This window comes from Macrobrachium nipponense, chromosome 28, assembly GCF_015104395.2.
Source record: "Macrobrachium nipponense isolate FS-2020 chromosome 28, ASM1510439v2, whole genome shotgun sequence".
Classification (NCBI taxonomy): Eukaryota; Metazoa; Arthropoda; class Malacostraca; order Decapoda; family Palaemonidae; genus Macrobrachium; species Macrobrachium nipponense.
Window position 1 is genome coordinate 64972646 of NC_087217.1, and position 14632 is coordinate 64987277.

The following is a 14632-nucleotide window of genomic DNA, read 5'->3' on the forward strand; positions in this document are numbered from 1 at the left end:
TTGAACCTATCACACCGGGGAGGATGACTTCCATCTTCACGCCAAGGACACTTCCCGAGCATTAGTTGCCTATAGTTTTTTCTTCTCCGTTTTTCATTTGTAGAAGTTAAAGCAAATTTTCACTAATAAATCATAAACGGTCATGTGTGGAAGATACATGTCTGTTTAGCTTGCTAGAAATGTTTTGTTTTTCTTGTATTTCCTGTTGCTTCATTATGGCGTCAAGGAAAATCCCAGATTTTATGATACTAGGTAACAATAGCCAATGATGAAGACATTTCCTGTGTTGCTCAGTTTTTACTGCTAAGAATATATCAGTGGGTTGAGTTGGTAATGTTGCTATCCGTAATAACCGTTATGAGCTTTAATCTTTGGACTTGGATGGGAAATCATATTACACGCTTTGCTTAGTGTAATTTATCTGGAATTTTATGTAATGTATGGAAAAAATGAGAAATTTGTGAAATAATGTTAGATACAAATTCATTTAGCTAAGTCGAGGTTACATTTTAATAAAGTCATAATTATTATGAATGTTCCATTACCGAAAAAGTAAGCATATTAATTAGGCAATGGTCTCCGTGGTAACTCGTGTTTCAAAACTAAGCTTCATGCAACGATCAACCAGCTATTGTATCTGTTGACGTTATTATTATTATTATTATTATTATTATTATTATTATTATTATTATTATAGTAGTCAAGCTGCAACCCTAGTTGGAAAAGTAGAAGGCTGGAACTAAGATGAATAACGGTGTAAAATAAGAAGACAAATCATAAATAAACTCTAACGTGAGAAGTAGTACCATGTCAGTCAGTGGCTGAAAAAATTTTTTTTACAACCGTAAGGTATTGAACCTTACTAAAGACAAGGCAAGAGGGCTAGAATTGACAGCGTTTCTGGTACTAAGTGCTAGATGGTATAGTCTGGGAAGGTCTTAGTGCAAAGGATGAGCTGAAATATGGGTTTTCTCTAGATAGTGGCTCCTAAGGGTTTCAACCACGGCCAACTATAGTATAAGTGGCAGTGTTTTAACCCGGTATGTATCCACCTTTGCGACATGTTTAGCAATAAGCCCGTTGTGGATGACGTAAAAACATGAACTAAAGACTGTAAGCATCATAAAGGTAATAATGACCCCCAAGAAATATTAGTCCTGCTAGATAACGACCCACTATCTAGGAAAGATCCAGAAACATGAAATATATTACATGGCAAGCGCAGTGAGCTAATTGAACAAAGGTGACAGAAATTAACGTCAACATCAGGCGTAAGATATTTAATGAAAGTAGTTTTTGCTTTCTTTTATATCAAATTGTAATGCAAATCATCTGCCGAAGTCCACAGACGTCGTACGACGCCTTTTCTGGCAGTGTCGAATGTCAATGTTTAAATTTGCCGAGGTGACTGCATCGATGGTGATTCCTTCACGGACTTCTTGCTTTAGCAAAGTATTAAGTCGAGTGACAAAATTGAGACTGCTGAAAAAAGGCTAGCCAGTGATAAAATCTCCGTCGGTGCAATTACCTCAAGAAATTTTTTTTTTTTTTACTTTTATTAGAAAAATATTACATATAAATTACATAAGTAAGATGTTACAAAATATTACGTAAATATATACCTACAATATTTACAAATTACTACGAGGTACGAATTAAACACTAGGTACTAATTGTAGTATTACTTACAAAATTAATACTGGCTACTCAAAAACAGTAATTAATGTACACTTTTGTGAAAATCTTTTCTACTCTTTCTTTGTAATTGTTTCTTAATAGCCACCTATAATAACAAAATTTGCTTTTAACAAAGGCATCTGTTTCTTCTTTTGTGTAATGTTTCTTTTTACTGACCTAAACAGCATATAATTACCCTACATGTAAACGAGGTTCAAACCATGGAAGAGTAAAAACATTTGTGCAGCGTAGGCAGCCTTAAAAAAAAAAAAAAAAAAAAATCTCGAAAATTTCGACATATCTCAGTATGACGATTTTTTTTCCCGCCGTTTCTCAACCAAGAAGGATACCTACTACGCATTCCAGAGGCCATGGAATAGTGTTTTTCGTGAAAATTTTTTTAAACCGACGTATGGATTTCCATGCTACTAAAGCACTCAGTGTTTCTAACATTGTCCTAATTTATGGTAGTACACTGAATAGACAGATGTGCTTGATAAAGCCATTTACTCCTAAGGCCTGTCCACACTAGGAAACATTGTTTGCAAACAATTTTTACAGTATGTTAATTTCCCATCCAAAATGGAAAACATTTAGTATTTCTATGTGTATATGTATATATACACATTTAAAATGTATGTATATGTTTATATATACACATATGTATACATGCATATATGTATAAATACGCATTGTATGTATGTTTTATTTATAATTTATATATGTATATGTATAATACAGGGAGTAACACGAGTTTACGCAAATATTGTGGGAAATGAAAGAAAAAGTTACTCTGAGCAGAAAACCTTTTGTAAACATATTGAGGCTTCGTTTGCTGGTAAAGGAAATTTAAAAATAACCGTTATCTATCTATCGCTGCTTTCATGCGATAGAAAGTGGTAAAGGGAGGTCGGTGCATCCTGGGATGTTTGGGCGTTGGGGGGGGGGGGGGGGGGGGGGAGGGGGGGGGGGGGGGGGGGGAGGGGGGGGGTAGGGGGGGATGCCATATAGAGAAGGAAGATGGAGCGAATAGGCCGATGTGAATAAATTACCTCCCAATCAAATGTATTATTTGGATTTTGAAGAAAAAAATGCACGCATCTTCGAATCCCTATTCCTCCCTATAAATGGTATTTATCGGACACCGATAAAAGAAATGGAAACATAAAGAAGCCGAATTGAATCTCCCCGCCATCAAAGGTAGGCTAGTGTGGAAAGGCCGTTAGAAAAAGACCAACTTCTCGCCTTTCCTTAAACCCATCCCAATTACCTATCCGCAACCCTTCCTATATATAACTAAAAATAAATGAATATAACTATAGATTAAAATAATTATTTAGGATAGGCAAAATTACTTTTAACCATAAGTCAAACAATCGTTTGAAAAGGTATAAGTGGAGGATAGCTACGCTATATACCGACGTCACTGATACACGTCACCTCTTTCGCGGATGGTTGTGTGGCTAAGCGCCGCTTAACCTCATTTTCCAAAGTAAAAAAGTTAATGATACACATACGGCGGTGTACAGCACTTCCAAAAATTAGGACGAAGTTGGAAACACTCAGGGCTTTAGCATTTGTTTGTATGGTGTTTTTTCGTTGCATGGAACCAGTGGTTATTCAGCAACGGGACCAACGGCTTTACGTAACTTCCGAACCACGTCGAGAGTGAACTTCTGTCACCAGAAATACACATCTCTCACATCTCAATGGAATGCCCGAGAATAGAACTCGCGGCCACCGAGGTGGCAAGCCAAGACCATACCGATCACGCCACTGAGGCGCTCAGTGCTTCAGTGGCACGGAAATCCAATAGTCGGTTTAAAGTTGTTTACGAAAAACACTGTCATGGCCTCTGGAATGCATAGTACTATTTTAAACAAGATGCATCTCCGTAGGGGGTTAGTGAGGGTCTATGCACCATCCCTTCGGTCGATAGCTGCAGTCCCTTTCCTTCCTGTTACTGTACCTCCGTTCATATTCTCTATTACTCCATCTTGCTTTCCAACTTCTCCCAACAATTGCATCGCAGTGCAACTGCTTTGAGGTTTTTCTCCTGTTGCACCTTTCAGACCTTTTAACTTCGAATTTCCCTTCCGGCGCTGACTGACCTCATTGGTTCCAGCGCTTGGCCCTTGGCTTAAATCTTATATTCCAGTTCATTTCAGGTTCTTGGCAGAAATCCCATCGGCCCCTAACTGCTACCCCTTTCATTCCTTCTGCTGTACCTCCGTTCATATTCTCTTTCTTCCGTCTTACTCTCCACCCTTTTCTTACACTTGTTCCATAGTGCAACTGCTTAGAGGTTTTCTCCTGTTACACCTTTCAAGCATTTATCTCTCAATTTTCCTCTCACCGCTGAATGACCTCGTAGGTCCCAGTGCTTAGCCTTTGGTCTAAACTTTGTATTCCATTTCATTCCAAATGAGGTGCATGTAGTTAATTGTTTTATGGTGTTTTTACGTTGCATGGAACCAGTGGTTATTCAGCAACGGGACCAACGGCTTTACGTGACTTCCGAAACCACGTCGAGAGTGAACTTCTATCACCAGAAACTCACATCTCTCACTCCTCAATGGAATGGCCGAGAATCGAACCCGCGACCACCGAGGTGAGAAGCAAACACCAAACCAACCACGCCACTGAGGCGCTGCATGTAGTTAAAGAAACACAATAATGGAGAGATCTGGGTCGTGGACACAGTGTCCCAGACCTGATAGCATCATACTTTAAGCTTTCTTAGTGTTAAACATCCATAATTTGCACCATACATTGATTTTACCTTAAACTCTGTTAGCTTCACATTTTTAATTACTCAACTGCTGTGGGTAGCTGTCAGGAGGGCAAATGGTAAGCAGCAGGTGTACTATTTTGGAAAGTTCAATTAAATTAAATTTAGGTAAGATACAATGAGTGTGTTTTTTAACAGCGAATTGAACGACAAGACAGGCTCTCAGATAACAAACACAAGATAACAGTGATAACACACTACAGGAAAAGCGCATCAGTGGCGTGATCGGTATGGTCTTGGCCAGCCGCCTCGGTGGCCACGATTTCGATTCTCGGGCATTCCATTGAGGAGTGAGAGAAGTGTATTTCTGGTGATAGAAGTTCACTCTCGACGTGGTCGAAGTCACGTAAAGCCGTTGGTCCAATTGTTGAATAACCACTGGTTCCATGCAACGTAAAATCACCATACAAACAAGCAAACGCAACAGGAAAATAATAACTCAGATTAATCAATTTTAACATTATATTCCAACAAAATATCATAACAATGGAAAACTAAATGTATGAAACATAAATATTAACAGAACATAGATTAACATAAATAATGCATAATTACTTGAATGCCTAACAACGAAATAAATAAGTATGATGGATTAGTACTAATAAATATCAATAAATACCGGAGTTATTCTTATAAATATCCTGAAACGAATGCCCAGGAATAAAGCCATGTTGAACATTGGAATTACTCGGTTCTTTCCATTACTCGTACACAAACGCACACCTGCGCATATATATATATATATATAGATATTTATATATATATATATATATATATATATATATAATATATATATATATATATATGGAGTATTATATGTTATATATGTATACACAAATTTATATGTATATAATATATATGTGTATATATATATGTGTGTGTGTGTGTGCGTGTGATATAAGAGTACACCCGCACATTGACATATACGCATGCTGGGTAAATATATGCTTTCGTACAAATTGTTAACAAATATCAATTGGTAACGTATTCCACAATCCTTTCCTCCCTTAAAACTGTCACTTGAAGAGAGACGACCAACTTGCCATTTCTTATTCTGATCGTACATGGAAGAGACGTGGTGTAGAGTACTTGAGTTTGAATATTACAATACATAAACCTAAGTTATAGAATACTTAAGAGCCAAGTATTAGAGCACCTTCTTAGGTTGTAAATTTCTCAGTCAAGTGACTGAACACTTGAACCCAATGAACAGCTCACTTATATCCAAGCAATAAAGTGCTTACATCTAGGTCATAGAATATACATGCACCCAAATTAAAGCGACATAGTTTTCTATCTTCCATTCAGAACTGTTTCTCTTTATTCATTGGTAGAACATTTTATTTTCTGCACGAATTGCGCGTCGGTGGAGGCTCCTGGTACAGGCAATACTCTCCGTCTGAAAAAAAAAAAAAAACAGTAACAATTAGTTTTCGTATTTTATTCTTTATTATTTCAATTATTTTTACACAATTCATGATCAGTTGGAGCCACTAAAAAGAGAGAATGTCGGTGCTGGTGACTGGCATTGTGTTTTACATGAAAAATGAATTTGAATGGTGAAGACTGATGGTTAAGATCACTAAAATATCCTGGAAGTGATGAGTCACACCTACTGAATTGTAAAGACCTCCAAAGAATAACCAAATAAAGTGGCTATTCACCGGGATATTCCTGTAATAAATTTTGTGAACCTACAGTAATATTCAAGATGACTATTGTATGATAAAAGATGGTTATAATGTTTTGTTATTGCCTCTTCAGAGCTAGTGAAGCAGCTTTATCACTCGTCGTTCCCAGATAACCTTATCAGCTAAATGAATCTCGGATATAAATAGCTACTCTAATAGGCTGCGTATGCACTAAGCGAATCGAATCAATTCAATTCATGAAGAATCAACTCGATTCATGATTCATCTTGATTCGCCACATTAATTTCAATATAATAGTCTACACGAAGCGAATCGACTCAAGTCAAATCACGCCGATTAGCTTGGTGTAAACGGTTACATTGAAATCAGTGTGGCGAATCAAGAAGAATCATGAATTGTCTTGATTCTTCATGAATTGAATCGATTCGATTCGCCTGGTGTAAACGCAGCCTGAGAAGAAGGCCAGTTTAAGAGACTGTCCACTAATTTGTAAAAAGTTGGACGGAGAGATGAGCTTATTCATTTAGGGTTCAACAAGGAGAGGACCATTCAGACACCAAGATATAATATTCTTGACTGAATGATTGAGTGTTTTATATCAACTTGATTTCAAAGGACAAGGGTCGTTAGCGAAAAAAAAAACCATGCTGAAAGCAAATATGAAATATTGCATCAAAAAATGCCTCTTACTGAACTTTAACGCAAATAATACTGGCATTTAATTACATACTCTCTATAGAAATATGTCACTAACTGCAATATGATATCTACTCATTTCTAGCAACTCTCCCTCCCCTCACCCCCACCCTGGCTTCATTACGTGGTGCACTGTAGGCATTCCTAAAGGTTGTTTGCAGCATCCCCTCGGCTCCTGGCTGCAACCCCTTTCATTCCTTTTACTGTAGCTCCGTTCTTATTCTTTCTTCCATCTCACTTTCCACTTCGCTAGTGCGAGAGTTTCCTTCTATTACACCTTTAAAATCTTCTTACTCTCACTCCCCCTTTCAACGTTGAATGACCCCATAGGTCTCAACGCTTGGCATTTGACCTAAATTTGATATTCACAATCCACCTCTAAAATCTTTCTACTCTCAATGCCTCTTTTAAAATTGAATGACCTCATAGGCCTCAAGGGTTGGCCTCTGGCCTAGATTTGATATTCTGAATCCACCTTCTTATTGTCAATTTCCCTTTCAGCGCTGAATGACCTCATAGGACCCAGCGCTGCTTGGCCTTTGACCTATATTTTATATTGTATTCCATTACATTCCTACCAATCCGGCTTCTTTAGCTTAAGAAGGTCGAGTTTCTCCAGTTACCTGGTTTCTTTAGTTTAAAAAGGTAGAGTTTCTTAACAGTTGTACTGTTTCGGTTTCTTTAGCTTAAGAAGGTAGAGTTTCTCCAGTTACCTGGTTTCTTTAGTTTAAGAAGGTAGATTTTCTCCAGTTACCTGGTTTCTTTAGCTTAAGAAGGTAGAGTTTCTCCAGTTACCTGGTTTTCTTTAGCTAAGAAAGGTAGAGTTTTCTCCAGTTAAACTGGTATCTGTTAAGTTAAAAAGAATTTCTCCATTGTTACCTGGTTTCTTTAGCTTAAAAAGGAAGTTTCTCCAGTTAACTGGTTTCTTTAGCTTAAAAAGGTAGTTTCTCCAGTTACCTGGTTTCTTTAGCTTAAAAAGGTAGAGTTTCTCCAGTTACCTGGTTTCTTTAGCTTAAAAAGGTAGAGTTTCTCCAGTTACCTGGTTTCTTTAGCTTAAGAAGGCAGAGTTTCTCCAGTTACCTGGTTTCCATCCAATGTACTCGCCATGCTTCTCGTTGTTAGCGATCAGCCATTCTTCCAGCGGTCGGTAGTAATCCCTCAGGGCGCTGGCATCCAGTCCCCGCTCTCCAGTCATTTCATAAAGGATGTCTTTCCAGGGTCTGGAGGAGCCCTGTACCATCATCCTCCTGGCAATAGAAGTAGTAGTAATTGTAGTCCTAGTAGTAGATTCACATCAACCGTCCTTCTGATGTCTAGGCCAGTCCCTGACGACGCTCCTGATTGGCTGTTAAAAAGCCAATCACAGGGCTGGAAACTCTCAGTCTTTCGAGAGTTCACATAGGCAGGATGTATGTTCCACCTCTCCTGAATAACGTATACCTCAGGAGAGATAGAGCATGCATCCTCCCAATGTGAACTCTCTCTCAAGACAGAGTTTTCAGCCATGTGACTGGCTTATCAACAGCCAATCAGGAGCGTCGTAAGGGACGGGGCTAGATATCAGATGCACGGTTGATGTGAATCTAAATACTATAGTAGTAGTGCTTAGCTTAAGAACGGTAGTTGTAGGAGCAAAGAGAATTTTTAACTAATGCAGCGAAAGATGTCTTATTTTAGACAATTAAGGTCAGGGAGGGTTATTTGAAAAAAAGTCTTCTTTGTTACGTAGGTCAATAATCTTTTGTCATCCCATCAAAACTCTGTGTATATATATTATATATATATATATATATATATATATATATATATAATATATTATTATTCTATGATTATATATATTATTTATACGTATTATGGTATACAGAGAGAGAGAAAGCGCGAGTTTTGATGGGATAACAAAAGGCTTACATAACAAGGAATATATCATCTATATCTATATATATATATATATATATATATATAATAACATAAACACGCGCGTCCTAAACATCAGGGAGTAATAAACATACAAAGACAGGAACCTCTCTGTTAAATGATAATATTCGTGGAACTGAGTAGAAACATCTCAGATAAGTTTGTAATGAAACAAACAAAATTATTCATATCACAATTACTGCCTCTTCGAGATGTACATTCCCTATTACTAGAGCCTGTCAAGAGGAATAATTTACCGCTGGTTACATGCAAGCTAACATCAACTCTCTCTCTCTCTCTCTCTCTCTCTCTCTCTCTCTCTGTATAGAATACGTTGCTTCTTGTCTTTTGCCAAAGTTAATGTTTTTCTTTCTCTACCTGGATGCAATGAATTTACTTCAACTCTCTCTCTCTCTCTCTCTCTCCTCTATAGAATACGTTGCTTGTCTTGTTCAAAGTAAAATGCTTCTCTCTTTCTCTACCTGGATGCAATGAATTTACTTCAACTCTGCGTGTGTGTGTACGTGTACAATACGCTGCTTGTCTTATGAAAATTAAAATGTTTCTCTCTCTCTCTCTCTCTCTCTCTCTCTCTCTCTCTCTGTATAGAATACGTTGCTTGTCTTTTGCAAAGTAAAATGTTTCTCTTTCTCTACCTGGATACAATGACTTTACTTCAACTCTCTCTCTCTCTCTCTCTCTCTCTCTATGTGTGTGTGTGTGTGTGTGTGTACGTGTACAATACACTGCTTGTCTTATATAAATTAAAATGTTTCTCTCTCTCTCTCTCTCTCTCTCAACCCTAGATGCAATAAGATTTTTAACTCTCTCAACTCTCTCATCTCTCTCTCTCTCTCTTTCTCTCTCTCTCTCTCTAGATGCAATGAATTTAATTTAAACTTCTCTCTCTCTCTCTCTCTTCCCCTCTGATTTCATCTGTCGAAATCTCTCTCTCTCTCTCTCTCTCTCTACTCTATCTCTCTCTCCTAGATGCAATGAATTTAATTTATTTACTCTCTCTCTCCTTCTCCTATCTCTCTCTCTCTCTCTATCTCTCTCTTAGATGCAATGAAATTTAATTAAACTCTCTCTCTCTCTCCTCCCACTCTCTCTCACTCCTCTCGTCTCCTCTCTCTCTCCTCTCTCTCTCTCTCTGTAAGTGTACAATGCACCGCTTGTCTTATGTAAATTAAAATGTTTATCTCTCTCTCTCTCCTCTACCTAGATGCAATGAATTTATTTAAACTCCTCTCTCTCTCTCTCTCTCTCTCTCTCTCTCTCTCTCTCTCTCTCTCATACTTACCACAAAAGACCACCAGCCTCTGAGGACTGGTAAATGTCGCACTTGTGGAGAGGTTTGGACGGGACCAGAGGGTCGTACTCCCCTGCCAACTGACACAACTTTCTGTGCATCTGGTACTGCATGACGGTGCCAACAAACTGCCTGCAAAGAATAAGATATAACAGAAACAGATTTATCTGATAATGATCGAATAAGAGGCGACGAGAGAGATTTTCATGGACATCGTTGTCAGACGTACGATTATGGTTAACTTTAACCTTAAATAAAATAAAAACTACTGTGGCTGGTGGACTGCAATTTGGTCATTTTGATGATTGGAGGATGGAAGGTCAACATACCTATTTGCAGGCCTCTAGCCTCGGTAGTATTTTGGGTCTGAGTGCGGATGGATAGACAAAAAGTCATCTCAATAGTTCACCTATACAGAAAACTAAAAGCATCACATTCTATTAAAAATACTTTACTTCTTGTCCCAATTTATGCTTATGTTGGTTTCTGTTAGTTGTAACGTTGGAGGCATTTCATAGAGATTTACAAATGGATTTTGATCTAAATGTTTTAAACCGAGTATTTGTGAGCCCAATTGACACTAATTTTCTGGTGAATGGCTTTTTTTGATAAACCGACACTTATTGGAAATGAACAAGGCAACGGAAAAGTCTTGAAAATAAGAAAAATTAAATTTCCCCCCATGATTAGTCAACATAGCTCATGACCTGTTAAAATGGGTCAGGTAAGGACAAAAGTGATGAAAAAGGGAAAAAGGGCTTTATCTCCCTCGTTATGTATTTCGTGTTAACTTCAGCCATTTCTTTTCAAATAAACACCATGTTCTTTGGTAGTTTGAATTCCAAGTCACCGATCAGGCAAAGATCCTCTGGGACTATGGTATCAGAACAAACAGGGTGATACGTGCCAATAGACTAGACGTGACGTTGATTGACAAAATCGAAAAGAAAGTATAGTATCACTCATTAATGTCGCAATACCATGGGACACCAGAGTAGATGAGAAAGAAAGAGAGAAAAAAAATTGGTATTTCTCAAGACCTGAAAATAGAAATAGGAAGGATATGGGATATGCCAGTGGAAATTGTATCCATAATCACAGGAACACTAGACACGATCACAAGATTCCTGAAAAGGAACCTGGAAAAACTAGATGCCGGAGTAGCACCAGGCCTCTTGCAGAAACAATGCACATAGTGAGAAAAGTGATGGATCCCCAAAGAGGTAGGACGGAACCCGGAACCCCACACTATAAAACACCCCAAGTCGAATTTGATGACTGTGAGAGAGAAAAAAATTGAATAAGAAATAAAAATAAATAAATAAATAAAATAATGATAATAAAACCAATAAAATATCTGCTTCTTGACACAAAGCCGCCAAAGTTCATCACCTATTCAAGTCAAACAAAAGTATTACCACTTACTTAAAATAGGGTGTATTAATTGCAATGTTGAACTTGGCTCCTGGATCAAAGTCGTCCTCGGTACGTACCGCAGGAGGCTTCAAACCTTGTAACTCGTACCTGTGTTGGCGGATATGAAAATAAGTAGAGACCAAGAGGATGGTGTCAAGATTTACAACTTCCTCTTGGGATCATACTGAAGTGTATAGTTATAAATATTGGCAGACCCCAATAATCAGCCCCTAAATTTCATGTGTAAGAGATAAGATGAATTCATTATAGCTTAACTAATACATGAAGTATTTTCCATTTCATGATCACCAATAAACCGCAAAAGCTTGAATAACATAATCTGTAACTGTAACATGAAAGCGGAATGCCTTACCTGAGATCCCACCAACCGCAGTTCCAGTCTTTCTCCGAAAGGGTACCGTCCAGGACCTTCCAGCGCCACGTATCCACCGCGTAGGCAAAGGGCAAGAAAGCGAGTTCATCCAACGCCCTTTCCATCTGGCTGTTTATGTCGACGGGGTGATTGTTGAAATTATATTTCAGGAGTCCAATTCTGTTCAGGTGCTTCGACGTGGAGACACTCAGAGCGATTGCCCCTCCAAGGGCTTCGTGGAATCCTGCAATGTTTGCATGTACTGAGTGACTCCTTTTACATGACTACTTTGTCCTTGCATTGTTACAGACAGCAGGATATTGTTTGGGTAAAATAAGAATCCTTACTTGAGAAAGATGAAGATTATACATGCATACACACATTATATACAAATAAAATATATAATAATTAATATTATATATATATAATATATATATATATATATACTATATATATATATATATAATATATATGTATGTATTATAAATATATGTATATATATATATATTAATATATATATGTATGTATGTATTATATATGTGATTTAATAATAATATATATAAATATATATATAGGTATATATATATATATATTATATATATATATATATATATAATATGTGTGTTTGTAAGCGTGCCTTATTTAAGCAAGAACAGCAAGATACTTCTCGAACAAAGCAGTAGCACCATTAATCATAAAACAGCAAATTATTATGACAACAAGGCAGACATAAACGTTTCCTTTGAGTGCAGTAAGTAGCCTTACCAAGCAATTATAGACAAACTGTTCAGGAAGACGAATATTCTCACCTGGATTGGCTCCTCCTCGAAAGACGTAAGATTGACCTTTGTAGTGCCAGAAATACTGAATATGACTCATTTCGTGGTGGGCGTCGATCAGGCCCTCCATTGATACCTTGGAGCACTGCTTGATCCTGAGTTATGAAACGGAACACTTACGATTAACAATATCCGGTGTTGTGTGTGTGTGTGTGGTTATTTCGTCCCCTTAGAGAAATCTATCATTAACTGTCATCAGTGAACACCTACATTGAAAATCCGTAGACATTTGTTGTCAAGGACTTTTTGTAACAAATTATTCTTAAATAAATTATTGCCTTCAAACTCATTCTCACAGAAAGAAGCTTTAAAACATTTATTTCAGTATTGCGCTGAGATTTTAGTCTTAAGCTGCAACCACTCTCACTTTCCAGCCTCTCCTAACAATTGATTCACATTGCAACTGCTTTGAGGTTTTCCTGCTGTTACAACTTTCAAACCTTTTACTACCAATTTCCGTTTCAGCGCTGAATGACTTCAAATTTTACATTCAGCCCAGCAATTGAAAACCATCTCCGCCCCTCCAGTATTAGGGTGACTGGATTATTTTGGCCACGAGGAACCTTACCGGAAATCGTAGCCGTTGCAGAAGTCCCAGGAGGAAGCTTGGCAGACAACCTTTCGGTCTTTGGGCTTCTCGAAGACAGAGCTCCTCCAGAAGGAGTGGGGCATTGCGGATAAGTTCATGGAGGTGAAGAACATCCTTCTTGGTGTGTAACCCTAAAGGAAGGTTATATATTGTTATGCATAGCTACTGAAGCCGTCTTTCTGCACAGTCTGTATCTGCGCAATCATATATATATATATATATATATATATATATATATATATATATATATATATATATATATATATAGCTCATATATATGTATTGTGTGTGTGTGTGTGTATTAAGTAAGTATGTACTATGAATGCATATGTACATGTAGCTATCTGTACTGAAGGTGAAGCTTTTGCATGGCGAGTTCACCGTCAATTCAGCTGTTACAGGAATTAGACAGTGATTCTAGACTCGTTTTTCTCAGGCTCCTCCTTGTTTTGAGAAAATGGTTGATTGTTGAAATATATATGCAAATATGAATAACTTGATCACGAAATATATAAAACGTGATGCCATGTATAAGTGAAGGTAATGCCACGGAGGAAAATGAAAAGACGAGAACTGCCGAGATCTTTCATATACACACACATATATATAGATATTACTTTTACTTAATCCTCTGGCACCCATGGGATGCACAGGGCCTCAATAAATTCACGCCATGTCTCTTTCCTGAGGCGTCTCTCTGAGCTCAACCCAATTCTCAGATCCAACCTCCCTCCGTATTCTCATCAGCCATGTTTCTCTTAGTCTACTGCGTCCTCTCCTGCCCAGCGGCTTCCATTCAGGTACATCCTGGACTAACTCATCTTCTCTTCTTAAAATATGCCCCATCCACCTCCATCTTGATAATCTAGCTATATTGTTCGCATTGGGCACCCCTGCCACCTCGCGAATTGCCGCATTTGTTATATACTTTATTATTATTGTTATTATTAACAAGAAGCTTACCTGCTTTTCCATCTCTGCAGTGACGTCAACAGGGGACTTCCATGGATAAGGCATCAGGAGCTCTGGAATCTCCCACTTCTTCGCCCACATGTTCCCCAGCAGATGGGCTGGGATTGGCCCTCTCTCCCTGAGCATTTCTGGTCCGTAGATCTAAAATAACAGGAACTGATTACATGCAATCTATCACGTATATAGGAAAGTTTTGAGTTATATGCGCTGAAAGACAACCCTTATATCTGATATTATTAAACTGATGACAGACTATTTTATTTATAATGATAATGAGACGCTTTTAGTCATTCACGAGGAAAGAAATTCTTAATATTCTGAATAATTATAGTGATTCTATAATAAGTTAAGTATCTCTTAGTTTAACCAGACCACTGAGCTGATTAACATCTCTCCAAGGG

General features: G+C 37.8%; 1 protein-coding gene across 1 annotated transcript in view; it reads right to left on the reverse strand.

Annotated features, from left to right (window-relative positions):
• Positions 1 to 5331: 5331 nt before the first annotated feature.
• The window catches only part of LOC135201842 (angiotensin-converting enzyme-like), a 32175-nt gene continuing 22874 nt past the window's right edge, over positions 5332 to 14632 (reverse strand). Inside the window, exons 7-14 of the mRNA XM_064231127.1 lie at positions 14223 to 14372; positions 13239 to 13390; positions 12641 to 12765; positions 11832 to 12075; positions 11468 to 11566; positions 10034 to 10174; positions 7897 to 8063; positions 5332 to 5867 (exon numbers count right to left, since the gene is read on the reverse strand). Coding sequence (XP_064087197.1) covers positions 5809 to 5867; positions 7897 to 8063; positions 10034 to 10174; positions 11468 to 11566; positions 11832 to 12075; positions 12641 to 12765; positions 13239 to 13390; positions 14223 to 14372 — 1137 coding nt within the window. The 3' untranslated portion in view covers positions 5332 to 5808. The remainder of the gene's footprint in view (positions 5868 to 7896; positions 8064 to 10033; positions 10175 to 11467; positions 11567 to 11831; positions 12076 to 12640; positions 12766 to 13238; positions 13391 to 14222; positions 14373 to 14632) is intronic.